At 40.5% G+C, this 26680-nt stretch overlaps 1 protein-coding gene across 1 annotated transcript; it reads left to right on the top strand.

Moving 5' to 3' along the window:
• The first annotated feature begins 921 nt into the window (after window positions 1–921).
• LOC137501062 (uncharacterized) lies at window positions 922–26210 on the top strand. The gene is made up of 3 exons (XM_068227958.1): window positions 922–1043; window positions 10552–10741; window positions 25880–26210. The coding sequence occupies exons 1-3, from the start codon at window positions 924–926 to the stop codon at window positions 26104–26106; spliced, it is 537 nt and encodes a 178-aa protein (XP_068084059.1). The 5' UTR covers window positions 922–923; the 3' UTR covers window positions 26107–26210.
• Window positions 26211–26680: the final 470 nt, after the last annotated feature.

Below are 26680 nucleotides of genomic sequence, written 5' to 3'. Positions count from 1 at the left end.
TACACAAAATTTCTAAATATATAAATCTGCATCCACTATTTGCATCACATTTATTGACATCTTCAGAGGATATACGATTTCCTTCAATAATTTTCAGATGAATTACCTGAGTTATTCGTCGATTTGTTACACACGATATTTGTGTTTTCCTTCTGAACTCGTAAATATGAACATTTCTTTACTGTTTTAATAACTCCGGATCTAAACTTAGGCATTTCAACAGCTGCTAAACGTATATTAACCGAAATCTAAGCTCATTCACTAAACTTCCAAAAGTTGCTTAGAACAACACATGAAGCACTTTGTTTACAATGGAAGTACAAACTGAGCAATCAGCAATGTCCTCACAGCTTTCTTGAATATAACAAAAAACTTGGCGTCTTCAAATTGACAAAAGAGTTACATTTCTGTCGCGATGAACGTGCCCTTGTGCATGTCAAATCAAAACATATTTTGGACACATTTGCAAATTGAGTATAACCATGAATACTGGGGAATATACAGTATTTTCAAGAGATCAAAATAAATTATGAGACTGTTTAAAAACAGGGTTTTGGCCCTTTATCTTATACGTCCCCCCATAAGCTTTGTTTCTTTCGATTTATTTCGCAAATGATGTGTGTTAATTGTCGATCCTCCCTCATAAATACCCCCTATCATTTACTGGCCTTTCCTGAGGGATATAATTATATGTCGAGGGAATAAAACTACAAAATTAATTGGAAAAATGTCACATCGCAGACATTTTGTGCTGCGAAGTAAGGGATGATGTGAATCCTCGCCAGAAGCATATTAGATTGGTGTAAGTGTCATGTCATTCTGAGAATGTGTATCAGAGCAACCGTGACCTTATAATCTAGTGACCTCTGTATAGAAGGCCATGTAAAGACGAAAATACTGGTAACTGGAGTCAGTAGCTCATCATGTCTCCGTACGGCTACGTTCAGTTGTTCCTATTTGGTCTGCTCTGCACTGGCGCTGTTAGTGCAGAAACTGCAAACTGCTCGTATCTCCAAGCACAAAGTAATATTGATATGAATCAGGTAAGGAAGTTTGATTTACTTATTTTAACACTCAGACGGTGCTGTGACATTTTCTCGTAGAATACGTCCTTGGTTCTTTTAGCCGTACATTGGCCGGTGAACGTTTGAAAAATATGTATGTTTTAAAGAACGTTAACATCAATGCATACTCATGGTATTTCGCTCCTGAGAGCCAACTTTGAACCCTTCCCTGCCAGTCAATCCCCTCGGAGAGATTTAAGAATTTTCGATTTTTGTAGGGACCATGAGAGTAACAGATTTCTGAATTCAAATGTGGTATCACTACAGAAACTAGAAGTACTCCATTAATTCATGCTAATTTTAATTTTTCCACTTACCTGCATACATCGCTATATTTAGGCGTCCATTGGTGTAGGTGAGTTTCCCGGTTCACCGTTAGGATTTGGTCACCGCAGTGCAACATAATGACGAAAAATGACGTTCAGATGCCTGTAACAAGCAAATCAAGGTGAAATTACTTTAATAGCATTAAAAGCTAGTTGTTTATTATTATTATTATTATTATTATTATTATTATTATTATTATTATTATTATTATTATTATTATTATTATTATTGCCAGCACCAAGACCTAGGGCTAGGTATAGTGAATCGGTCCACTACCCGGAGGTCACGGATCGATTCTTGACGGGGCCAGGGTCTTTATCTGGTTCAAAGGGCTAGTTCGAGGTTCACTCAATTGAGGAACTATCCGACTGTGAGATAGAGGCCACGGTCTAGAAAGCCAAGACTATTCACAGAGAACGTTCGTTACGCTGGTCACTCGTCATCTCGCAACCTGCAGATGTTCATGCTAGGTCGTCGTTGCTAGGTTGCCCAAGTGCCACTCAGTTCGTTTGTTATTGGTTTTAACCCTAGAATACTAATATACGTAATTTTTTTGTTGCTATTTGCTTTACGTCGCACCGACACAGATATGTCTTATGGCGACGATGGGACAGGAAAGGCCTAGGAATAGGAAGGAAGCTGCCGTGGCCTTAATTAAGGTACAGCCCCAGCGTTTGCCTGATGTGAAAATGGGAAACCACGGAAAACCATCTTCAGAGCTGCCGACGGTGGGATTCGAACCCACTATCTCCCGGGTGCGAGCTCACAGCTGCGCGCCCCTAACCGCACGGCCAACTCGCCCGGTTTGTCCAGTTCTTGAATTAAGTAATCCTAATGAGGATTCCATACACTGGACCCTAACGGCTAATGTTTGTACTCCAGGGTTGTCTTATTTATCACTCCTTACAATTCCTGGGGACACAGAAATGCTGCAACTTTGCGCCGCAGAAATTATTTTACATGCCAATAAATCTATCGACATCAGGCTGTTCATAAAGTAGTCTGAGCGCAGAGCATTGGATATCAACTACTCTTATTTATTTATTTATTTATTTATTTATTTATTTATTTATTTATTTATTTATTTATTTATTTATTTATTTACACTGACTGACAGAGCAAATGCAACACCAAGAAGGAGTGGTCATGCAACACCAAGAAGGAGTGGTCAGAACTTTATGCCAATTGCAGGGTAGACTGACGTCACTGAGGTATGCTCATGATGTGAAATGCGCCGCTGTGCTGCGCACGTAGCGAACGATAAATGGGACACGGCGTTGGCGAATGGCCCACTTCGTACCGTAATTTCTCAGCCGACAGTCATTGTAGAACGTGTTGTCGTGTGCCACAGGACACGTGTATAGCTAAGAATGCCAGGCCGCCGTCAACGGAGGCATTTCCAGCAGACAGACGACTTTACGAGGGGTATGGTGATCGGGCTGAGAAGGGCAGGTTGGTCGCTTCGTCAAATCGCAGCCGATACCCATAGGGATATGTCCACGGTGCAGCGCCTGTGGCGAAGATGGTTGGCGCAGGGACATGTGGCACGTGCGAGGGGTCCAGGCGCAGCCCGAGTGACGGCAGCACGCGAGGATCGGCGCATCCGCCGCCAAGCGGTGGCAGCCCCGCACGCCACGTCAACCGCCATTCTTCAGCATGTGCAAGACACCCTGGCTGTTCCAATATCGACCAGAACAATTTCCCGTCGATTGGTTGAAGGAGGCCTGCACTCCCGGCGTCCGCTCAGAAGACTACCATTGACTCCACAGCATAGACGTGCACGCCTGGCATGGTGCCGGGCTAGAGCGACTTGGATGAGGGAATGGCGGAACGTCGTGTTCTCCGATGAGTCACGCTTCTGTTCTGTCAGTGATAGTCACCGCAGACGAGTGTGGCGTCGGCGTGGAGAAAGGTCAAATCCGGCAGTAACAGTGGAGCGCCCTACCGCTAGACAACGCGGCATCATGGTTTGGGGCGCTATTGCGTATGATTCCATGTCACCTCTAGTGCGTATTCAAGGCACGTTAAATGCCCACCGCTACGTGCAGCATGTGCTGCGGCCGGTGGCACTCCCGTACCTCCAGGGGCTGCCCAATGCTCTGTTTCAGCAGGATAATGCCCGCCCACACACTGCTCGCATCTCCCAACAGGCTCTACGAGGTGTACAGATGCTTCCGTGGCCAGCGTACTATCCGGATCTCTCACCAATCGAACACGTGTGGGATCTCATTGGACGCCGTTTGCAAACTCTGCCCCAGCCTCGTACGGACGACCAACTGTGGCAAATGGTTGACAGAGAATGGAGAACCATCCTCAGGACACCATCCGCACTCTTATTGACTCTGTACCTCGACGTGTTTCTGCGTGCATCGCCGCTCGCGGTGGTCCTACATCCTACTGAGTCGATGCCGTGCGCATTGTGTAACCTGCATATCGGTTTGAAATAAACATCAATTATTCGTCCGTGCCGTCTCTGTTTTTTCCCCAACTTTCATCCCTTTCGAACCACTCCTTCTTGGTGTTGCATTTGCTCTGTCAGTCAGTGTATTTATTTATTTATTTGTTTATTTATATATACATTATCATTATAGACTTATGCCTTTCAGCGTTCAGTCTGCAAGCCTCTGTGAATTTACTAAACGTCGCCACAATCCTCGATTTGCAACTAGTGTTGTGGCCTCATTTAGTTCTAAACCTCTTATCTTTAAATCGTTAGAAACTGAGTCTAACCATCGTCGTGGTCTACCTCTACTTCTCTTACCCTCCATAGCAGAGCCTATTATTCTCCTAGGTAACCTATCCTCCTCCGTTTATTTATTTATTTATTTATTTATTTATTTATTTATTTATTTATTTATTTATTTATTTATTTATCTATTATATCCCTTTCAGACCTGAAAGAAAACTGGAGGTGTGAATTTTTGTTTGTACGTCAAGAACTGACTAAAATGCTCCTCAATACACATATTAATAGTTTATTTTACAAATAAAAACTAACATCCGAAAAACAGGACCCACACAATTGTGCGTATCAAAATTCAAAACCTCGTTGTATCACGTACGATGGTGTAGCTTCAAAATTTACGTTCACTAACCAATGTACACACTTCATTGAATATATTCCGGTATTCAGTAAAGCTTCTAGATTAATATAAACGCAGTAAATAAATACTTACTTTCGGCACTACTGCTTCCTGCCATCTCGCCGATCAACTGAGCTTTTTAAACTCTTCTTCCTTCGCCCTGGCGGTCAAGCGCATACTAAAATCAATTGAAATATACGCCACGTGTCCTGCACAATCACTGCAGTCCGGTGTAGCGCCGAAAAAAACATCAAATACGGTCAGGGATAACTAAAATACGAACCCGCACAATTGTGCGTACTCGGTCTGAAAGGGATATACAGCCTAAGGAGGCCATTTTACACTAAGAGTCTAACATGTTTAACTGCTAAAAGTATAGCAGTGGAAGGAAATAACGTTAACAAAAACAAAATAATGTAATTAACAAAGACACTGACAAGAAACTACAATGAGGTAAACAATGATGGCAACGGCAGGTAAAAACGATATCCCAGTAAAAGTAAGAAGGAGAAATGTGTTGCAAGGACAGATAGGGAAAGGGAAACCAGGGTCAAAACTAAACGAATCTTCTAACTTGTTGTTTGAATACGGTACAGGGAGGAAATATATTAATACTAGCACTGCCCGTCACGGTTTCGCCCACAATTGTTTTAATTAAAGCATTCGTTGTAGTTGCCTGACTAACTACTGCTTAACGCCGGGATAGTTCCAACACCTTAGAAGCGCTTCTGTTTCATCTTCACCGACAAAATGCATTTGTAAAATTGAGCTTCTGAATCTATCAGCAAGCTTCCGTATAAATGATAAAAGGAAAAGTTGAATTGTATTTCGTGGCCGAGAAAACCGAAAGCAGAGGTACATTTCTCGTTTTCAACTCTTTTTCAACACTCTACACCCCTTGTAAGGAGTCGAATTTCAAAAATATACTGAATTTATTACGTATTTATATTTTTAGTGCAAAAACAGTGTATTTTATTCTGGGGCCAAAAAATCGAATAGAAATGTAAATTTCGAAAATCCGCTTTGTACCCCCTTTAAGTCGAATTATATAAATACAGGAATTACATTTTAGGTATTTGTATGAAGAATCTTTTACTGAAAAACCGAAGATGAATTTTAAACATACCCCATTTTAACCCCTTAAAATCAAAATTTTATAAAACCCTTCCTAAGCACATATTTAACACATTATATTTTCAACATTTCATGCCTCTTGCTTTAACGATCTCGGCTGGGCGTTTATGAGCCAGTCAGTCCGGACATCCTACGAGTATTTTATATACGAAGCCCATTCAGAAGTTAAGCTTCCCAATATTTTAAAGAAAAAGATGACATATTTACATTAAAATCTTTATTGGCACCCCATGCAGTAATGTTGGAGCTATTTTTTGATATAATCATCGCCAGAATTGAGACACTTGCCATATCGTGTCTCCCGCCTGGAAATGGAACCAGCGTGTGACATTCGTCTTAATTTCTTCGAACGTGTGAAAATGCTGGCAGGAGAACAGGAATTTCTTGAGGTGCAAAAAAAAAAAAAAAAATCTGTGGGAGCAAGATCAGGACTGTACGGTAAATGAACAAAGACCTCGCAGCTGAACTCCTGCAGAACAGTTGCTGAGCACCGAGCATTGTTATGGGTCAGCACAACACCTGTACTGAGCATTCCACGCCTCTTATTTTGAATGGCCCACTGCAGTGTTCGTAGAAACTCTATTACACACCGAACCTCGTAGGCGGCGGGAGGAAAAATACGAGCCACTGCTGCTGCTGCTGCTGCTGCGCTACTGACACCAGGTGGGACTTGTGCGGTCGGTATATGATGGCTACGTCATTGACCTGTCGCGCATGCTCATATTTCCCCGCTAAATAAGTTTACTTTACAAGAAAAGAAATAGCGAAACTTAATTTCTGAACGACCTACGCCTGCGTAGACAGATTAGAATACAGTATATCATTGTTCAATCCTTTGCACAGCTTGTAAGTCGAAAAATGCTGTTTTATTTTAGGCATTTACATATATGAAGAATGTTTTAGTGCAAAGTCGAACATGTAACAATAGAAGTTTCTAGGTCCCAGAGACAGTATACATCAAGAACTAATAGTATATAGTTCGAGATAATATGCAACCTTGTTTTATTCCGGTGCAGAGATATTTCCCTCGTGAAACCAAACCCCACGGCACTACAGCCCTTGAAGGGCCTTGGCCTGCCAAGCGACCGCTGCTCAGCCTGAAGGCCTTCAGATTACGAGGTGTCGTGTGGTCAGCACGACGATTCCTCTCGGCCGTTATTCTTGGCTTTCTAGACCGGGGCCGCCATCTCACCGTCAGATAGCTCCTCAATTCTAATCACGTAGGCTGAGTGGACCTCGAGCCAGCCCTCAGGTCCAGGTAAAAATCCCTGACCTGGCCGGGAATCGAACCCGGGGCCTCCGGGTAAGAGGCAGGCACGCTACCCCTACACCACGGGGCCGGCTATTTCCCTCGTGAAGTACTTGTAAATCCCTAATAATATTGAATTTATTTAATAATAATGTTATTGGCTTTACGTCCCACTAACTACTTTTACGGTTTTCGGAGACGCCGAGGTGCCGGAATTTCATTCTGCAGGAGTTCTTTTAGGTGCCAGTAAATCTACCGACACGAGGCTGTCGTATTTGAGCACCTTCAAATACCACCGGACTGAGTCAGGATCGAAGTTGCTAAGTTGGGGTCAGAAGACCAGCGCCTCAACCGTCCGAGCCACTCAGCCCCGCAAATTTCTTTGAAGGAATCCCTAACGCCCCTTCCTATAAACGAATATTTGCCCCAATTTGTCCTCTTGAATTCCAACTGCATCTTCATATTATTCGTCTACTAATGTCATTCCACGCCATCCCTCCACTGACAGCTCGGAACATACCGCTTAGTCGAGCAGCTCGTCTCCTTTCTCCCAAGTCTTCCCAGCCCAAACTTTCCAACATTTTTGTAACGCTACTCTTTTGTCGGAAATCACCCAGAACAAATTCCTAGTAAGTTTGCCTCAATTTCTCCCTACTTCCCCAGCCATTTCTAATTCTATTTCTTCCCAATCTGCACCGATACATACAGTTACGAAGTTTTCTGGAACCTGCCTCGGAAGACGCAATTGAAGAACATCTTTTTAAATGTTAGTATAATAGCTTCTTAAAACTTATCAATGCTGCCACCGGAACAAAGCATAACAAAGACAAACTCAAAAGGCTAGATTGGTGATGAAAGGTACGAAAACAACAGAAGAGATTAGGAACAACAAGACATTTTTACATAGCATATAAGTGATTATGTCAGATCCAATAACTGTCGAAACTACAATTTCTTTGATGGCACCATTTGCGATCCCTAGTATTTTACATGTCTCTATAAATCAGCCTCGAGCATTCACCATCAAACCAATCTCCTCAATATTTTCGTAGTCACTGAGCATGTTAACCGTGCGGTTAGGGTCGTACAGTTGTCAGCTTGCATTCGGGAGATAGTGGATTCTAACCCCGATACCGGCACCCTGAAAATTGTTTTCCTTTGTTTCCCATTTTCACACCCGGCAAATGCGGGGCTGTACCTTAATGAAGGCCACACCCGCTTCCCTCCTACTCCTCGTCCTTTCCTATTCCATCGTCGCCATAACACATATCTATGTCGGTGCGACGTAAGGTAAGGTAAGGATGTATTCTGCCCGAAGGCAGGTCCGAACCTCCGCAGAATGTGTGCCTGAGCCGGAGTTTACGTACAGTAGTGTGTCCACTTCCTTTCCGCTCCTCCAATCCCTTACCCCACTAATAGAGCGTGGCAACCCATTCGAATCTTGACCACGCCCAATGTTGCTCAACTTCGGAGATATCACGGGATCCGGTGTTTCACCACGGCTACGGCCGACGTAAGAAAATTGTAATTTTTATAGCTGAGCACTGTAAGTTCGTAGATAGTCCTTTTTTCACTGTCAACCTCCTGTGACTGGTGTGAACCCAGTTCAAACCTCACAATTGGATCTGTTATATAGCCAATTTTTGAGTTGAGTCTCATTTAGAGGTTATTAGCTGATGTACCCGTACTTCGCTACAGGATTCTCAGAAAGACTGTGGTTTTCCTAAGTGATGTCGACATAGGTCATTACGAAAACGTCAGTAGGAAGGTAGCGAATAAAAGCAATGTTATCATATAAAAGACGTAATCAAAAGAGAAACCGCACATTTTCTCAATTTTAGCGAACATTACTACGGTGCCGATCTCACACTCCTAAGTTCCTGTGCTGGAATGACCAGGCTGCAGACAGACGTGAACATTCCTCTGCCATTATTCCATTAAATATGCACACTGCTCATTCCAATCAGTGCCTCAGAGTAGGGATTGAATAGCTCGAATGCTATGATGAACCAATGTGTTTCGTACCAGTAGTATCAGAAAATTTATGAATCATCGGAATGGCATGCTACAGAAGAAAGTTATCGAACTCCCAAGCTACTTTCTTTCTTTCTTTCTTTCTTTCTTTCTTTCTTTCTTTCTTTCTTTCTTAAGCTGTTTACCCTACAAGGTTGGTTTCTCCCTCGGACTCAGCGAGGGATCCCACATCTACCGCCTCAAGGGCAGTGTCCTGGAGCGTTAGACATCGTGTCGGGTGATACAACCGGGGAAGAGGACCTGCACCTCGCCCAGGCTGCCTCACCTGCTATTCACCAGCTACTTCCCGCCAATATTCAAGCAGGCTGTTTGTTATACTCGGTACAACCGGACGAGTTGGCGGTGCGGTTAGGGGCGCGCAGCTGTGAGCTTGCAACCGGGAGATAATGGGTTTGAACCCCACTATCGGCAGCCCTGAAGGTGGTTTTTACGTGGTTTCCCATTTTCACACCAGATAAATACTGCGACTGTACCATAATTAAGGCCACGGCCGCTTCCATCCCACTCCTAGCCCTTTCTTATCCCATCGTCGCCATAAGACATGTGTGTCGGTGCGACGTAAAGCAAATTTTAAAAAATCTCGGTACGCAGCAGTAATCCCATCTATCGGAGATGAGTGGCAACAGAAGACACAAAGTAGATCACAAAAACAATGTTCAATGTAATGTTATTGTTGAACAATTTTATGAGCTTTCTTTATTGTAGGCCTTCACTTTTAGTTTTATTTCGACTCTCTGATATTAGGGCGTCATAAAATTAATTATAGCGTAGACTGTAGTTCCTTATTCCCGACTTTAGATACCGATTTTCGTTAAATTCTGTTTACCCATTTTCTCGTGACTCGGCGCTGATATGGACTTAGCAACAAAAATTCAAATTAATGAATATCTCTGTTATCATAACCGGTGTGGTAAAACTGTATGACATAAATGATCGGCAATGTAATACCATATAACTTTCGTTATGTAGTATTTATCGATAGGACCACTAATAACATACACATTTGACAATTAAATTTTAGGCTTTCCCCTAAAGTACCATTTCACTCAGCGTGAATAAAATTATTTATGACCTAGACTGTAGCGCCTAAACTACCATTTCACTCAGCATGAATAAAATTATTTATGGCCTAGATTGTAGCGCCTAAACTACCATTTCACTCAGCATGAAAATAATTATTTATGTCCTAGATTGTAGCGACTTTCCCCGATTTTGCATAGCGTTTTTCAATAAATTCTCTTCAGCCGTTTCCTCGTGATACGCGTACATCCATCCATACAGACAGATAGACAGACAGACAGAAATTACGGAAAAATGAAAAGTGCATTTCTTTGTTACTGTGTACACGACCGATACATAAATACCTCCTTTTTAAATTCTGAGCAATGTATTGACAAAACTCTTATTTTATATATATATAATGTCGATTCGCTTCATGCTCCCTTGTATAGCGATAGTGGTATATCATCTCTTTTGTAAAGAATCGGCTAACATGTTAAGGATGGAATGGGGCAATTCGAGGAGAACAAACGCTGCATCAATAAACATGAAACAGTTATCTAATTATGAAATATTCTGAAAAATCTCTAGTATTCTTTTTACAGTCATTGATCGGGGAAGGATCTCCCTTGAATTACAATCATTGGTTTTATATTTTCAGGTGTACGGTGATTGGTTCTTGGGAAAGGCAAAAAATTCGGCCAACTTGACCAAAAGCCAATGTTTCCCGATAAGCATAAAAAAATCTGATGAAACTACCTTCGACGTAACAGCAAATTACTCCGAATTTATACTGCACCAGAGGTACACAATTAAAAGCACTGAGAATGCTGGGACATGGCAAGCTGCAGGTTAGTATGAATGTGTATCCTCGGCAAAATATCGAATTTTAGAAACATCTATCCTAGGGATCATGAAACATATCGGAAACGGGATGAGGCGTGCACAGGTCTCGGCCCCAAAGTATGTTCGGTTGCTTCATTAGCAGGCACATTCTTAAAGAATGTAAAGTGAAGAGAAAATCATATTGTGTATCAATATTGTTGAAGATGTCATCACAAACAATGCACAAAATGCTCTGTGCACAATGAAACTCCTCTCATTATGCTCTTGTAAGAGTTGCTGCAGGAAGCTGATGAACAAGGTCAGCTCTGTCTGCCAGCAGTAAGACGCAAACATCCCCACTGACGCTCTGTAAGACGGGTATGCTTAGCCGCAGTGGCGACACGTGACAAATTTTTTAGGGGGTTCACAACAACATTTTTGTTCATGTCTCAAATCAGCAAAAAAGTAACATATGTACATAAATCACTTCACTAAAAATTCCTTGTACGGGTCCTTTTTCACTAATAATATGGTAGAACCCCTGTAACCGAGGATAAATTTTATACTAGACTAATCTGTTAGTGCAGATCAATTCATAATAACTTTACTACACTGCGAATATTGAAGGATGCGGGCACTATTCTTCGTTTTTAAATAGCACGAAGTTCACCCGGGTGTTAGTGTACAAAGAACAAAACCCCATAGCCTACCCAAGCGACCGCTGGTCAGCATGACGAATACTCTCGGACGTTATTCTTGGCTTTGTAGACCGGGGCCGCCAACTCACCGTCAGATAGCTCCTCAATTGTATTCACGTAGGCTGAGTGGACCTCGAACTTGCCCTCAAATCCAGGTAAAAATCCCTTACCTGGCCGGGAATCGAACTCGGGGCATCCGGGTAAGAGGCAGGAGCGCTACTCCTACACCACGGGGCCGGTTGTGTTAGTGTAGAACAAAAGTAAAATTCATAATAACTTTACTGCAGTGCGAACATTGAAAGATGCGAGCACTATTCTTGGTTTTTAAAGAGCACGAAGTTCACCTGGCTATGACGAGAAGCGTAGAAATAATGTGTACCGCATTTACCGGTCGATTTTTTAAAAATAGTTGTTTCCGAATTAACCCCACATTATCTCGGCTAATCAGGGTTCTACTGTATCACATGTTAATTATTCTCGTCTTGGAAATTATAGACAACACTAGCACAGGGAATTCAATATTCGCGTTTTTGTGTGCATGAGAATTTTCATGTTTGTTTACTTTTGCACTCAAATCAGCAAGGTCTGTGCACCCAGCTGAATTCCATACACTTCTTTCCTTGTTGAACAATAAACAGGGCAAACAAATCTTATTGTTTTGTAAATATTGTAATAAATGGAGACAGTAAATTTGTAAAATATTACTTAAATATCATAGGCCTATTTCTTTAAATGTGCTGTCTGAGCAAGTTAACCAATGTCGCAACCCTTGGTAGGCCAAGGCCCTTCAAACGCTGTAGTGCCATGGGGTTTGATTTGGTACTGGTAAATAAGAAAAGGGACTACATTTTAGAAGAAAGAAATAAACTTAAGGAATCCCAGTTACTTGGGTGTGTTCGTCTTCGTACATCACATTTCAGCGTTGTTTTTGTTCGAAGAATATTTTTCTTATTATTTCGACAACATTGAAAATAGCGCTGAATCAATTTCACGCAGGTATGAAATATCGCCTGAGATCATATGATATCAAAATCTTCTATCACAATTTATATATCTTCGACACTGACAGATTACCGCGTCAAATTCCACGAATTAAGAATGACAGTAGCCTATATCAATACCACGGTGGCCCTCATTTCATTTGACGCATAGCTTACGAACAACCTATTCTACTTACCTAGTTTGTTTGATTGTTAAGAGACAAATTATCAACGACCTTGTTTTTACAATCACTGTCTCGAGTAAAAATTACACAATAAAGTACGAAATATACTAATATTTAAGTTGCGCAACCGTGTGAGTAATACTGAGAATGAGTATTTTTACTGTTAGTTTAGCAATATTTTCTAGCGTGGAGAACAGTAAATAAAGAGGGATATACAAGGCTGGGGCGGTCAACTGCCTTACCAACGTAGTGCAGGGATGAACTATAATGGCGGGCGAGCATACCTAGTCTTCAGAGAGCCTTTATCCCCACAGGAAATTGATGAACAAGATCAGCTCTGTTTGCCAGCAGTATGACGCAAACATCCCCACAAGGAAGCCCTTGAGAGTTAAGTAGGGTAATTTGTAGATACATTTTTCAGCGTCTTATGCATACCATTTCATCGCCCGGGATTACTTCATTCATCGTTCCGAAGAAACACTCTGCTATCCAGAAGATATTTCTTCAAAATTAAGTCATAGCGCACATCACCAAGCGTACCTGGGAAGCTAAACGACGCAAGACACCACTTAAGTAAATGTTTGATATTAAAATAACAGTGCGATTTACGTTCAGGTGTGTGCTATTCATTTGTTCGGCGATCCACTCGATTTTTTTTTTGTTTCTGTGGCTTTGTTATTTTGTTGTAGGCGGTGAGTTGTGGGTCGTTTGAACAACTGCCAGAGCAGATTTTAACTTGCCCCCTCTATTGTGCATAACGTAATTTTTTTTTTCTGTACTATATCGTTACTTATGTGTCATATCTGTATTTATCTTACTGTTCCTAGCTATAAGTTCCTCTCTTTGTTTTGCTTTCAATCTTTAATTTTCCTCGTTATTTTCTGTTACCTTTATGTTTTATTGTTAATTGTTATGTCTCTACAGTTATTTTGTTAGTTTTTAATTTTCTTCCGCTACTTTTATCATTACATGATTTTTCCACATTTTTCTTTCAGTTACTTTTATGTTTGCATGTTGGTACACTATTGTAAATCCATTTTTCATTGCGGAACTCTGTAATTCGGCTTCTCGCTGTTTTGGTTTCCAAAATAAATAAATAAATAAATAAATAAATTTGTGGACGAGAGAACGTAAAATTAGGTACCAGATCACAGGAATTCATACTCCAATATCAACAGTAATACACAATTTTAAACGATTCTAAAATTTAATCGGCTGGCTCCGTGTTCTAGTGCTAGCAAGCCTGTCTCTTAATGTGGTTCAAGAAGAGCTTTTGGCATAAGAATTCTTGATCCCAGCCCTTCGTTGTACAATCGATTTCCCACTGTCTGATCTCACATATTCCCTCCACAGGCCTACCAATTAATCTGGTGGAACGAAGTGGCGGTAGCAATGGGGCTACGAAGTTCTGAAGGCATCGAATACCGATCCTCCCTTCGAGTTGTTCTGCATGGTGGCTCTATCTGTTGTCGATCAGCAACTGTTGTGTCTCTCTGAACTTTTTCCAAACTCTGATTCCCTCCAATACGACATCCACTTTTTACAGTGACTATTGTGGTGAGCTCTTTCGGTGATAACGTTTCTGGGGTATCTGATAGACATCTACAGCACGCCAGAGATATTTCATTTCTTACGCTCCATGCAGGCCTTTCTTTCTCTGTTCAATTTCTAAATCACTTACAAGTGGTAAATGAAATGAAATGGCGTATGGCTTTTAGTGCCGGGAGTGTCCGAGGACAAGTTCGGCTCGCCAGGTGCAGGTCTCTTCATTTGACTCCCGTAGGCGACCTGCGCGTCGTGATGAGGATGAAATGATGATGAAGAAGACACATACACCCAGCCCCCGTGCCAGCGAAATTAACCAATTATGGTTAAAATTCCTGACCCTGCCGGGAATCGAATCCGGGATCCCTGTGACCATAGGCCAGCACGCTAACCATTTAGCCAGACACTTACAAGTGGTAACTTTGGTTAATGATGTTTTCCGAACAACTTATACTTTATTTGTGCTTTTACTGCGTGTTGTCCATTTATGCTATAGAATATCAATTTTTGTAAACTGCAAACATAAGATTACAATAAACAATACCCTCTCCCAGATCTGTGCTTTCTGATATTATGGGAGACGGATTTATCGTATCTTATCATACATATTCCTACAGCAATGTCACAGAATTCGGAAAGTGTTAGAAATGCTTGTCTCAGTATTCACTACAAACCGCACAAGTAACGGTGTATGAATTACCGTCACAACAAATGGCTCCTATCAGGCAAATCTCGAACGTGATCCGGGCTTAGAGTCTTTATGTGTATCAGACATTGGCCTGTAGTACATACTGTAAATATGTTTGAATTATAATGACATATGTGTTTCAAACCGCAAAATGCAAATATAAAGGTGTGTAAAACGACAGTTTTTGATGTTTAGTGCTCCGCTACACCGAAACCATGCTTCATCATCATACTGTCTCTTTCTGTCACAAGGAAATGATTACGCATTTGCAGAATATCCAAGATAAGAATGTAACGAACATCACTGCATCGAAAGTAACAAAATCTACATATGAGCAGAGCATAATACGGGTTGCTCTGGTCATTTCGAAGGGCAAAGTACGATTTGAAATGACATCTAATTTTTTAGCCTCACCTAACATGTTGAGTCAATTTCATTTCGCAGAATGAGTGATCATAATGTACAACTACACTGAACCACTTTAAACTTAAATTTATCCATGGATGGATATCATAAGATTCACGATACTCTTCAAATTCCTTAGAAGATAAAGTTGGAATTCACGAGGGCAAATTGGGCCAAATATCCGTTTTTAGGAAGGGAAGTTAGGGATTGGAAACATTTACCAAGGGAGATGTTCAATAAATGTCCAATTTCTTTGCAATCATTTAAGAAAATTCTAGGAAAACAACAGATAGGGAATCTGCCACCTGAATGACTGCCCTAAATGCAGAGCAGTAGTAATTAACATATTTAATGTATGTTTACTTAGGAAGAGCGCACTGGAGGAGGGGAGAAACCGTTGCGTTTAAATAGGATGCAACTGAATTTGAAACTCTTTTTCTCATACCGGTATAGAGTAAACTCGCAATATCTGGCTGATATTTATTAGATCGGTAGTCGTTCTTCGTTCTGATCTCACGAACGTGGAAAATGGTAGGATACAGGTTTGTGACCGGACGACCAGACGTAAAATAACTGTGCTGGGATTCGATTCTATGACTTTGTGCGCTACAAGCGACCGTCTAAACACCACGCAACAAGTCCGCGTTCAACAGACCTACAAGCAATTGGTTATTGTCGAATTATTCTGTAAGATACACTATATATTGTACAATGATTATTGAAAACACGGTGCACGATAATGGCGCGAGAAAGCTAAACAACAAGCAGGATGAGCAGCGCGAGATTGGTCGGGCGCTTACCTTCTGCGCTCAAGGTTGTGGCATTCCTTTACAGAACTGAACTAATAGTGGCGATTGGGAATTAGAAGTACGGGGGGGGGGGAGTGTACAAACAAAAGAAGTACCTGGGTTTGTTAATAATTAAAGAAAATAAAGGAACAAATTAGCTGATAAAAACAGGGCTTGTACAAATTGTTTTTTTAAATAACTCCTAGTTTCAGGCGGCAGAAATCGCCGCCACTGGTATCTAGAAGAGACTTCGTTTCCTTAGCATGTGTGTGCCCTTGAATATTATCGATTACAGCTTCTATAAACAGAAGAACTCATCTACGAAGATAAAGAACAAGGCATGTGCCATTCAGAGTAAAGGTTAGCCAAAAATTTATATATGTATTTAGCCTATTTATTTATTTATTTGTTTATTTCTTTATTTATTTATTTATTTATTTGTCTTTAATAGTGGCGAAGTTAGAACTCATGGTCCTCTCTTACACTTAACTACGTCATTGTACTGAAAAACAGTAGAGAATATTAAATATTTTAAAAGAAACTAATTTGTATCATAAATTCAAAATAAATGCAACATCATAATTATAGCAATATGAACATATCATTTGTCAAACTAGGCTACTAAATGAAATTTAATCATAAATAAGTTTAAATTAATTTAAAGAAAAATTAACTAAATTATACACACATCCATACACCGCCATTCACTCATCATGATTCACACCGTGGGCTTATGCATCTAAGAGATACCTTCTGTACGAAGACTTGAAAGACTCGAGTGAGTTACTACTTCGGATGTTATCTGGAACAGAGTTCCTTAATCTACTTCCCGTCGCAATAAATGAGCGATTATAGGCAGCTGACCTGCTAAAGGGAATGGCAAGTGTAGTAACAGAGCGTGTATTATGCTGGTGAAAAGAGGAAAGATATGGAAAGTTTGATGACAGTTACAGGGGAGTTCTGTCAGTGATCTGAACACCAACAGGGCTACATGAAGATGTCTGAGTTCTTCAAATTTCAGGAGGGAAAGTTGCTTGTAATAAGATGTGACATGAGTGTCGTAGCGTAACGAAAATATAAATCTGATGCAGGAATTCATAGTGCTTTGTATTTTCCTAATTTGTTCTTTCGTTGCCTCTTAAGTAATGTGTTTTTGTCCACGTATTACTTTTTTCCAATTATTGTCTTTTATTGATCGAATAATTACGTAGGTACTGTACCAGGAAAAGTTGTGGGCAAAGGGCATGAGTAGGACCTCAGGGAGTGGAACTTGGTTTTGGAGCCGATACAGAGGAGGATAGACTCGCAGAGCGAATAATAGATGGTTAAAAAATCTTTTTCAAAACAATTTATTAATTCTTCACCCTGCGATATGATTTTTGATTCAAATCTGGCATTGAAATTAAAAGTTTGAAAGTAATCTTCCTGAATTCTGTTCATGAAAATGGCATAAATACTACTGATTTCAAAGTTTTTCATATGTGAGAATAGGAGGTATTGAATTTCCACCTAAAGTCTTTCTAAACCTAAGCACACTTATAATTGTAAGTTGATATGAGAAATTAAATTTTGGTTAATAATTTTCAGTTCTCAGTTCGTCACCCTTGATATATAGCACACTTGAAAAGCCTAAAGTCTTTCTACGAGATATGAAACTGAAATTTGAAATTAAATTAATCACTTCTGAGAAATTATGAGAACTCTGAAATATTTGTTCACACGCGGCACTGAAGTTTCCACTGTTCACAAATTAATGAAAAAAAAATTTAGTCAGTTTGTTACTACTCACTCATGGCAAGAAATGTTGCTACAAAATGTCGAAGGATGGACATCTGGAATGTTCCGTGGAGAATCAGGATCGGCGATGTTCCCTTGACACACCATGTTGACGTTCCCGATGAGGTGATGACGGCTGGAACTGGATCATGTAGAATTGCAGCTCGTTAGGGTGATTTTTCGCACACGAAAAATTCACTTAGTGCGAGTAGTTAACACTGACACTGTCATTGACTGTTGAACACTATTTATGGCGTAATTGAAAGAATCACAGTCCTTCCTGTATGAATTACTCTTTACAGTCGTTATTGAAACGTTCATAAATGCACAGTTCACACTTGAAAAGGCAAGTCGATAATCACAGTCTTTGAACACAGTCATTAAGTCACTAAGAATTATTTTCTGCTTATCCTGTTATTATAATGTTATATTACCTCAGAAAAGTTCTTAATTTTCACTCAAATTACTGTAAGTCGTATACTGACGTGGCATGAATAAAGGAATACAGTTCGATACTCGAAAAGAAATGAGTTCTGGTGATTCTACACATTAGTTCCTGTAGGAGTTCAATATCAGAAGTCTACACGTAATGACATATTCTGTGAACGTAAAATAGTTAATGTTTGCACTTCAATAAGTTCACTCGTATTACATTCTTAAATGTCTTTAGGATTAGACTGTAGTCGCGACGCGATATACTAAATATAGTGCGACGTCTTTTATAATTCTGTCGGCGATATAATTTAGCGTTCCGGAAATACGACGGAAAGTACTTTCACCGTGACTGCGCGAACATACTGTACGCGGGCCGGTCTCTCCTCTGTCTCAATCACACAGCTGTCTACTCGTCCTTGTACTGCCTGCTGGCTGGCTGGCCTTGGCATATATAGACACCAGCGCTGGGAGGGGTAGCATCTCTCTCGGCCATGTGACCGTGATTACGTAATTTCGTTGAAACTTTAAATTATTATAACTCAACAACCATGGGATGAATTAATTCGAAATTCACAGGGATTAACTTTTATGACGTCCGCTATAATTCAGCGTTTGTCCCGTTGAAATTGGTTAAGGTGTTAAAAAGCTGGTAAAAGAAAAATTCTTTCGAGAAATATCTCTAGGGGAGGTGAGCTTCAAGCGACAGGTGACGTCACTTGACTCCGCCTAGTGCACTCGTAGGGTCTGGCACATACTGGAACATTCTTTACATAGATGTTCGTACGTCGGTCGGATCTTTTATGCTGAAGTAATGTTTCTTTCAATTAATATGGACCAGGACCTAGGCTTTCCTGGTACATCTTCCCCTTGGTTGGACGAAAAGAAAATACGCAGGATTTTCTTTTCCAGGCTTTACTCTTCCTGTGGTACATATTGTCATTTTATGAATTAAGTTGCGAACTTCTTCTCGATATTTCTCGGGTACGGGATATGGTTTCTTCTGATAAGGAGACAAGTCACTTACATCAAGATGATATTCATAGCCAGCTATCTCTCCAGGCTTGTCATCGAATACACATGCAAATTTTTGTAGAACGTCATTTTTAGCCTCCTCCAATTTTAATTTAATTTCCGGGTCTTCAACCACACTGGCTATTGACATTATATAGTCCGGACCTATGATGGAGTTCTCATTGAATAGGGACTCTGCATCGTCCTCACTTTGGTCACCCTTTCTACTTTCCGCTACGGCTAGCGCAACCTCACTTACAGCGGGCTTAATAATGTCACCACCGGCTTCTTCGAAACGGGCTCCCTTCTCTTGAACTTCCAGGTCACTTCGTCCTACCAGCTGTAGTCCTACGGAATTATTCTTGAATCTTACGAGGTTGGCATCATAGTCAATGGTTCCTTTGTATTTGATCATAAAATCTGATCCAAGTATTAAGTTGAAGTTAAGACGTGATACTACTAAAAATATGTGTTCGAATGTCTGACTGTTAATTTCAAACTCTAAAAATGCCTGGGATTTACATTTAACAATTTTATCAGGAACTATCCCTCTTACTTTAATCTGAGCTGCAGGCAATAACAAAACATTGTTCTGATCTTTAAGCGAGTCTACAAGCTTATCAGAAATTAAAGAAGCTTGCGCTCCAGAATCGATGAGCGTAATCACCTGTAGGTTGCCTGTGCGTACTGTTATGACAGGTAGTGAACGTGTAATATATGGCCTTAGTGTTTGTGCGTCTTCGAATAGTAATTCGGAATCGTCAATATGCCAGTAATTGATAACAGCAGTACAATAATTTGAAATTTCGTCCTCATCGTGTTCTGTAGTTAATCTCCCTATTGCGAGATCGGCGTTTTTTTTATAGCGCCTGTTGATTCAGGATCAGGTGATCTTTGTTCTCTTGGTCCGAATTGACGTTGGTATTCCAGGGATGTAGCTCCAGGCTCATCAGGATTACGATTTCTCTCCCTGATGTATTCCCGTGTATCCTTCCATCTACTTTCGAGTTCTCGTCGTCTGGACTCACGATTTTCTTCAGGAGTGCTTTCGTGCTGTCTCCATAAATTCCTAGGTTGGTAAGGGTGTCTCTCCTGATTCCTCTGACGTCTGAAATTCCGGAATCTGGTTGGGTTGGTAGGGCTTAATCTGCCTTCTTCACGTGTCCTGGGTTCCTCTCTCTCCGGCGGTTTTATTTCCGCAGAATTCGTATTTATTTCTCGACTCCTGTTAGTTTTCGGACTAGATTGGGTATTAGCCGTATCTAACCTACGCAAAGTAGCGTCAAAATGCTCCAATGTTTTAATGTTGGCAGCGACTAGTATTTCTTGAACATGAGGCGGATATTGAAGTGTCAGGATCTGAATAAGTTCGATATCTGGCAAAGGTGGATCTAAAAACTGGAGCTTCTTTAATTGCATTAGACAATAATCGGAATATCGGGAAGTATTGACTGAAGTATTGTATTTACTAGAGTAGAGTTGCATCTTGACAAGGTGCTGTCTTTCTGAATCCCAAAAGCGTTTAAGAAGTGCCTTTCTAAAGTCGTCATAGTTTTTAAAGTTGCTCTTAAAAGCTATGAACCATGATAAGGCTCGTCCTTCTAGAAGTTTGGATACTACTCTAAGTTTCCTATCGTCATCTACCCTATTCTCTTCCAGGTAATCGTCGACATTTAACAAAAATTCTCGACAGTATACTCGTCACGTCCTGAAAATTTGACTGGTTTGTCATCTGGTACTTTAATAAGTGTTGTTGTGCTGTGTACTTCCCTCGACGAACCATGAATTGTGACGTCAGTCGTATGTTCTTTGAGTTTAATTTGATTCATTTCTTCAGACAAACTTTTAATTTTAGAATTAATTGAGGTGTCTAAATTTGTTATTTCATTTCTCAAGTCAGTTTTAATGACTTGTACGTCTTTACAGAAAGCAGCTATCTGGGTATGCGTGCTGTCTAGCTGTCCTGTAATACGCTTGTCGAGTTCTCCTTGCGTGCTCTTAATTAATCCTATCTCGCTTCGTAATTTACCCACGTCGCTCTTTAATGCATCTCGTAAGGTTTCCTGTACCTGAGCTAGCTTTACTTGAGTTTGTGAGATGTTACCATGGGATTCTTGAAATTCAGTCCGTAAATCTTTAAGTTCAGTGGAAAATGCTTGAACGGAAGGAAGAACATTTCTAAGATCTTTGTCTAAAGACTTGACGACCTCTGTCTTTATTTCTTCCTTAATAGACTCTAAGTTTTCAACAAACTGATCCCGCATGTTTTTCAATGTGGCTTCGACTTGTGCACTAGAATCAGTAAGTTCCTTTTCGAGGCGAGTTCCAACTTCACGGAATCGTTGCTCGATAAGGGCACTAGATTCAGTGAGCCTTTTATTAATGACTTTATCCGCTTCAGCAAACTTAGTGTCCAAGGTCCTGTCAATTTTAGAAGTTAAGTCTTCAACCTTACTATTTGACTCAGTTAACTGCGCTTGAAGTTGAGTATTTTGAGTCTGCATTTGTTGTTGAAGTTGAATATTTTGAGCCTGCAACTGGTTATTAGACTCTGCCATCTGGGCCTGTAGTTGAGAATTAGACCTATCAATCTTAGCATTCTGATCGTTAATGCTAAGCCTGAGAGCTTCGATTGCTGCAAGTAAGTTATCCATGTTCCCGGAATATTCGAATAAGTCAAATACACAAGTTCTTCGTGTTCGTAATAGTTGCAGTCGGATCCTGTGCGCAAAATACAATGACTTGAATCGAACCCTGAATGTTGCGATTATTACTGGCGCATCATCTATTATTATGGCACGGCTCCAAAGCGAGCCCTTGAAGTTGCGACGTCATCTATTATTATAGCACGGCTCCAAAATCGGGCCCCTAAAGTTGCGGCGCCATCTATTATTTTACTATCCTCTCTGTACCAGGAAAAGTTGTGGGCAAAGGGCATGAGTAGGACCTCAGGGAGTGGAACTTGGTTTTGGAGCCGATACAGAGGAGGATAGACTCGCAGAGCGAATAATAGATGGTTAAAAAATCTTTTTCAAAACAATTTATTAATTCTTCACCCTGCGATATGATTTTTGATTCAAATCTGGCATTGAAATTAAAAGTTTGAAAGTAATCTTCCTGAATTCTGTTCATGAAAATGGCATAAATACTACTGATTTCAAAGTTTTTCATATGTGAGAATAGGAGGTATTGAATTTCCACCTAAAGTCTTTCTAAACCTAAGCACACTTATAATTGTAAGTTGATATGAGAAATTAAATTTTGGTTAATAATTTTCAGTTCTCAGTTCGTCACCCTTGATATATAGCACACTTGAAAAGCCTAAAGTCTTTCTACGAGATATGAAACTGAAATTTGAAATTAAATTAATCACTTCTGAGAAATTATGAGAACTCTGAAATATTTGTTCACACGCGGCACTGAAGTTTCCACTGTTCACAAATTAATGAAAAAAAAATTAGTCAGTTTGTTACTACTCACTCATGGCAAGAAATGTTGCTACAAAATGTCGAAGGATGGACATCTGGAATGTTCCGTGGAGAATCAGGATCGGCGATGTTCCCTTGACACACCATGTTGACGTTCCCGATGAGGTGATGACGGCTGGAACTGGATCATGTAGAATTGCAGCTCGTTATTGTGATTTTTCGCACACGAAAAATTCACTTAGTGCGAGTAGTTAACACTGACACTGTCATTGACTGTTGAACACTATTTATGGCGTAATTGAAAGAATCACAGTCCTTCCTGTATGAATTACTCTTTACAGTCGTTATTGAAACGTTCATAAATGCACAGTTCACACTTGAAAAGGCAAGTCGATAATCACAGTCTTTGAACACAGTCATTAAGTCACTAAGAATTATTTTCTGCTTATCCTGTTATTATAATGTTATATTACCTCAGAAAAGTTCTTAATTTTCACTCAAATTACTGTAAGTCGTATACTGACGTGGCATGAATAAAGGAATACAGTTCGATACTCGAAAAGAAATGAGTTCTGGTGATTCTACACATTAGTTCCTGTAGGAGTTCAATATCAGAAGTCTACACGTAATGACATATTCTGTGAACGTAAAATAGTTAATGTTTGCACTTCAATAAGTTCACTCGTATTACATTCTTAAATGTCTTTAGGATTAGACTGTAGTCGCGACGCGATATACTAAATATAGTGCGACGTCTTTTATAATTCTGTCGGCGATATAATTTAGCGTTCCGGAAATACGACGGAAAGTACTTTCACCGTGACTGCGCGAACATACTGTACGCGGGCCGGTCTCTCCTCTGTCTCAATCACACAGCTGTCTACTCGTCCTTGTACTGCCTGCTGGCTGGCTGGCCTTGGCATATATAGACACCAGCGCTGGGAGGGGTAGCATCTCTCTCGGCCATGTGACCGTGATTACGTAATTTCGTTGAAACTTTAAATTATTATAACTCAACAACCATGGGATGAATTAATTCGAAATTCACAGGGATTAACTTTTATGACGTCCGCTATAATTCAGCGTTTGTCCCGTTGAAATTGGTTAAGGTGTTAAAAAGCTGGTAAAAGAAAAATTCTTTCGAGAAATATCTCTAGGGGAGGTGAGCTTCAAGCGACAGGTGACGTCACTTGACTCCGCCTAGTGCACTCGTAGGGTCTGGCACATACTGGAACATTCTTTACATAGATGTTCGTACGTCGGTCGGATCTTTTATGCTGAAGTAATGTTTCTTTCAATTAATATGGACGAGGACCTAGGCTTTCCTGGTACAGTACACAGAAATACATCTGTTTTAAGGAAACGCATTTCGTTGGAATTCTATAAATGTTGACACTGTCCTTTTTGGCAAACGTTTAACGTGATCAGACGTCTCCACTGTATTTGGACGAGTCAGTTTCGGTTTTCGTACTTCATACTCATGTCTCATTGTTCCTGTTAGGTAAGGCTGGGACGCATGGATGTTTCTGTTTCTCCAAACCAAATCACGTTACCAATCTCTTACCCACACACATACCGTATTAAAAGTATTCGTTTACAGGAAGGGGACTTAGAGAATGGATTAATTTACCAAAGGAAATATTCAATACATTTCCAAATTCTTTGCAACAGATGCCCTTCTAAAAAGCGCTCAGTTTGAATTACGGAGTAGATGTGCCTCCGGTACAATTATTATTATTTATTTATTTAATCTCCCTACCACCCCCATGGCACTACACCCCTTCAAGGGCCTTGGCATACCAAGCGACCGCTGCTCAGCCCGAAGGCCTGCAGATTACGAGGTATCATGTGGTCAGCACGACGAATCCTCTTGGCCGTTATTCTTGGCTTTCTAGGCCGAATTTAATCTCCATGGTTGGTTTTATCTCGGACTCGGCGAGGGATCCCAGCTCTACCACCTCAAGAGCGGTGTCCTGAAGCGTGTCCTGGACATTTGGTCGGGGTACAACTGTGCACGAGGACCAGTACCTCGCCCAGACCACCACACTTGCTATGCTGAACAGCGGCCTTATGGGAGGTGGGAAGATTGGAAGGGATAGGCAAGGAATAGGGAAGGTAGCGGCCGTAGCCTTAAGCTAGGCATGATCCCGGCATTTGCCTGGAGAATAATTGGGAAACCACGGAAATCAATTTCAAGAATGGCTGAAGTGGGAAACAACCTCCTCCCTACTCAGTTGACCTCCCGAGGTTGAAAGGACCCTCTTCCAGTCCTCGTACGACGTTTCAAATTTCGTGGCAGAGCCGGGAATGGAACCCAGGTTCCCTGGAAGGTCAGCTAATCACACTAACCAGTACGCCACGGAGGCGGGCAATATTATTATTATTATTATTATTATTATTATTATTATTATTATTATTACTATTATTATTATTATTATTATTATTATTATTATTATTATTATTATTATTATTATTATTATTATTATTATTATTATTCAAAAGTTCAGCAACTTTCAGTGGAGTTCTGTAAAGGAAGATATTTTCTTATATTAACTCCGAGGTACTTACAATGATCCTCATAAGGAACTTTCAACCCATCAACGCAATAATTAAAACAGAGAGGACTTTTCCTATTTGTGAAACTCACAACCTGACTTTTAACCCTGTTTTTCATCATACCACTGCCTACTGTCCATCTCACAACATTATCGAGATAATTTTGCAGTTGTTCACAATGTTGTAATTTATTTTATTTTTTCAGAACAACATCACCCGCAAAATGTCTTATCTCTGATTCCACTTCGTTACTCATATCATGTATGTCCAATAATACTGCCTTGAGGAATTACTCTCTTAATTATTACAGGGTCAGATAAAGATTCGCCTACTCTAATTCTCTGAGATCTATTTTCTAGAAATATAGCAGCCCATTCAGTCACTCTTTTGTCTAGTCCAATTGCACTCATTTTTGCCAGTAGTCTCCTAGGATCTACCCTATCAAATGCTTTAGACAGGTCAGTCGCGATACAGTCCATTTGACCTCCTGAATCCAATATATCTGCTATATCTTGCTGGAATCTTTCACTTCAGAGGACTGCCTTACTCACTGAACTTCGGAAACATATAAAGAAGATTTTAATTTGTAAGGTACTCTGTCAGATGAAGTAGATTACATTAGCCTCAAGCTCTTCTTTTCCTTCAATTCTTTTTCCTGTGGTGTTTCAGATGGAGATCGTTCAGAGCTGGTGATCTTCTTGTCAACAGACGGTAGTATCATGGCGCTAGCCAATTGTGTGCCGAATCCTGCAGAATTTGGCTATATACTGCTAAGTAAACACCTACCGATCACCTCGGAGAAGATAGAAGAATTCCGCCTGGCCGTGGAGAATGCAGGGATTTCTGGACAACATCTGTTCACGTGGGAGTCTGAGGCTGTCTGTCCATCCGCCTAATGTACACAGCTACACGAATCCAAAATATCACTTTCTTTTCTTCGAGAATGTAAAAGTATGAAGTTTAGTAATCAAAATAAATTTTAAGCAGTTTGCATGAGAAGTCTATGAAACTAAATATGTAAATGTGTTTGACTGTGTTCGGTTCGAGAGGCGCGGGGTGTTTTGGTTGCAGTTTTCAAACACTGTACCTACCACATACTTTTCCTCACAATCCTTTAACATTTCCTGAGGGCGATAACCTCCTAGCAGAAGTAATACATTCCGAAAGAGAGGTATTATAGTCAAGTCGAACTGCAGCGTGTTCTGTTAGACCCCGCGCCACCCGTCCGTTCTGCAGGGTGAAGAAATGAGTACGGTACTTAAATTTTCACAGCCGCATTGAATGTCTTCAGTCCTGTTAATTCCAAACAGTACCTAGTTATTGGAGGTATGTAAAGTAGAAATCATGACGTCCAGGTGGACACCAGAGGAAGTAATACTAAAGAAGTAGTTTAAATATTTTACGATAAAGTAAATATGATCCAGGTCACTGCAGATAAATTGATAAAAACATCCCTCCCAAATCTGGAAG

This window comes from Anabrus simplex, chromosome 5 (assembly GCF_040414725.1).
Source record: "Anabrus simplex isolate iqAnaSimp1 chromosome 5, ASM4041472v1, whole genome shotgun sequence".
Lineage (NCBI taxonomy): Eukaryota > Metazoa > Arthropoda > Insecta > Orthoptera > Tettigoniidae > Anabrus > Anabrus simplex.
The sequence above is the reverse complement of the archived record's forward strand: the minus strand, read 5'-3'. Positions and strand labels throughout refer to the sequence as shown.